At 44.1% G+C, this 2,417-nt stretch overlaps 1 protein-coding gene across 1 annotated transcript; it reads left to right on the forward strand.

Moving 5' to 3' along the window:
- Positions 1 to 1,009: 1,009 nt before the first annotated feature.
- PPTG_22065 (hypothetical protein) lies at positions 1,010 to 1,240 on the forward strand (the record flags this gene model as incomplete). Its single annotated transcript, XM_008901672.1, has 2 exons — positions 1,010 to 1,023; positions 1,120 to 1,240. The coding sequence occupies 2 exons, from the start codon at positions 1,010 to 1,012 to the stop codon at positions 1,238 to 1,240; spliced, it is 135 nt and encodes a 44-aa protein (XP_008899920.1).
- Between the last annotated feature and the right edge of the window lie 1,177 nt (positions 1,241 to 2,417).

Below are 2,417 nucleotides of genomic sequence, written 5' to 3' on the forward strand. Positions count from 1 at the left end.
AATGAACGTACGGACAGACACACGTAGTGCTCTAGTTGATGTTTAGTACACCACTTCTGGATAAAATTGAGAATTTTCCAGATCAAAACAAAAACAGCAATATTCAAAACGAGAAATCCTACAGTACATTATGATTTTATCATCCCAGCACCTCGTCAATTTGGTCACAATTTAAAATTGCCAGACGTCGACTATAATAATGAGGTATTTTGTGAGAGGGGCCATTTTCTTTTAAAAAAAAAGGGTATTTCTGGGAGTGTTTTGCTGATGATATCCATCGAACCAAGCTAGACTCTATTATTTGGACGTTGGCTGAGCTAGCTAACTATTAGTCCAGGCAAACCGCTTCGATACGTTAGATTATTGTTAGTTAAAACATAATGAATGACTCGTTTGGATGATTTTGCTTTGGCAGACTGGACAAGACAGTTCCTTTAGATTTCGTCTAATAGGAATCATGAAAATACAATTTTATCCAATCACAGGAATGTAGCCATGCTTGGCTACTGATGGAGTGCTTTAAGTACGTGTAAGCGCTGCAGTACTAAAGTAAGTATACCAACTACTGCAACTACGCTCAAGATAATAACAGCTCGTTTCCTGTCTCATCACGGATCCAAGTCTGCTGCAACTTCCAATCGCAGGCGTCGTGAATTCATATGAACCAGCGCGTGGGATCGACATGAAAACTGACAGCCTCAATCGAGCCCAGCAGAGCGGATTGAGGGGTGTCGCACCACGCTTGGCGCACGCAACCACACACAGTAGCTACATGAGGTGGGCGAGGGTTGCTTTTGCGAATGTACCCCACAGCGTCCGAGCGCTTCCAAGCGTCGATCAGGACCAATAAGCTGTCCTTGAATAGTCTTGGTTGAGCGCTAACGTGCGGTCTTTGTAATTATAGAGGGCTTCTAATTCTAGAACACCATCGCTCATTTGACGAAGGTCTTTACTTGTAAGAGGTTTTTATTCATAAACATCCGTTACTACTTGTGTAGGATCACAGACTATGAAGAGGAAGCGGTAAGCCAGTGAATGATACCATTTTCTATTATTGCGAATAAGATAATTGTTTGGTTGCAGACAAGGTGGACAACGATGTGGATCACTGTTTTGCAGGAGTCCTGAAGCAGAACTTATGGCAAAAACAATTCGGCTTCCGTGTCTGGACCGGTGCACGGATATGCCGGGACTCAAGTGTGGCGACAAGAACATTTTTCTAGGGATGGCGGCTGGGTGAGAGGCGCCCGCCTACACATATATGGGATGCCCGTTAGTTTAACTAGGACGGCATCAATATACCCCACTGAAAATTGAAGCCGAGTAGCAACATCGCTGGAGGTGATGGTAAAAGAACATTTAGAGTTAGCCTGTTCGTACTCAATCCGCGTTGTCTCTACTGCCCATAGGCGTGTAACGTGCCTCGCGATCAAAACATTCGAGGAGAAAAACTTGGGCCTTGCATTCGAATGAGGTGCAGGGGCGTTTACATCCCTTGCTTGAGCTCCCCGTGTCTCATTAGCATGGTGAGCCAAAGTTGCAGCTGGTTCTACAGCATTCGTTGAAGTCCATGTTTTGGTTTCTGCAGCACGCGCTGGTCTTTATATTCGAATCAGAGTAGATGTAGGCACACCCTTGAGCCCCGCATAGCTGCTGCGCAATGGTTGACGTGGTGAACATGGCGGCAAAAAAAGCAACAGCGTAAGCCTTCGCGTTCATCTCTGTCGATTCAGGATTCGTGTCAGGGACGAAATAAGTTGAGGAGGCAAATTGAAGAATGAAGCAGTGCCCACTGGGTCGTTGGTTTGAACACTGACTCGCAGTACCGGTATTAGATTCCTAAGCTATGGTGCTTAGCGTACCGTAATCGGAAGGTGCCGTTAACAATTGAGGAGGCTTTCATTCCTCATTAGATATTTTGCAAATCTCCACATGTTTGCATTTCGTGGTCAGAATCCGACAATCTGACTCAGGTTTCTTTCAGTACATAAATAGTGGGGTGTCAATTCTATGTTTTCCCTCGTCGCTCCTTTTCGTCTGATGTGTTGCACTGAGGCTGCGCATACTCTTAATAATACTGAATCAGTGCCATTTACGGTAGGCAGTGGTTTACGTATGCGCAATAACTGACATACAGTTTCCCCATATTATTATTAAAAATGCGAAATACCTTTTTAATGGGATTATAAATTCAAACAACTAAAAGCTTTCGGGACCCAGAAAGATAGGAACGCGTCGATGCATCGTGTTGTCGAGATGGAAAGACGGTCATTTACAAGTAGTACAGTAAGTAGATGACAACAAATCGATGCATCATGTTGTTGTTAGGACTGTTCTACACTAGAGGGTCTGCAATACATTAGGATGCTGCTATATAACAATATTCACAGGGCTGTACGCTTATTCACTCAAAGATG

This window comes from Phytophthora parasitica (genome assembly GCF_000247585.1).
Source record: "Phytophthora parasitica INRA-310 unplaced genomic scaffold supercont2.11, whole genome shotgun sequence".
NCBI lineage: Eukaryota > Oomycota > Peronosporomycetes > Peronosporales > Peronosporaceae > Phytophthora > Phytophthora nicotianae.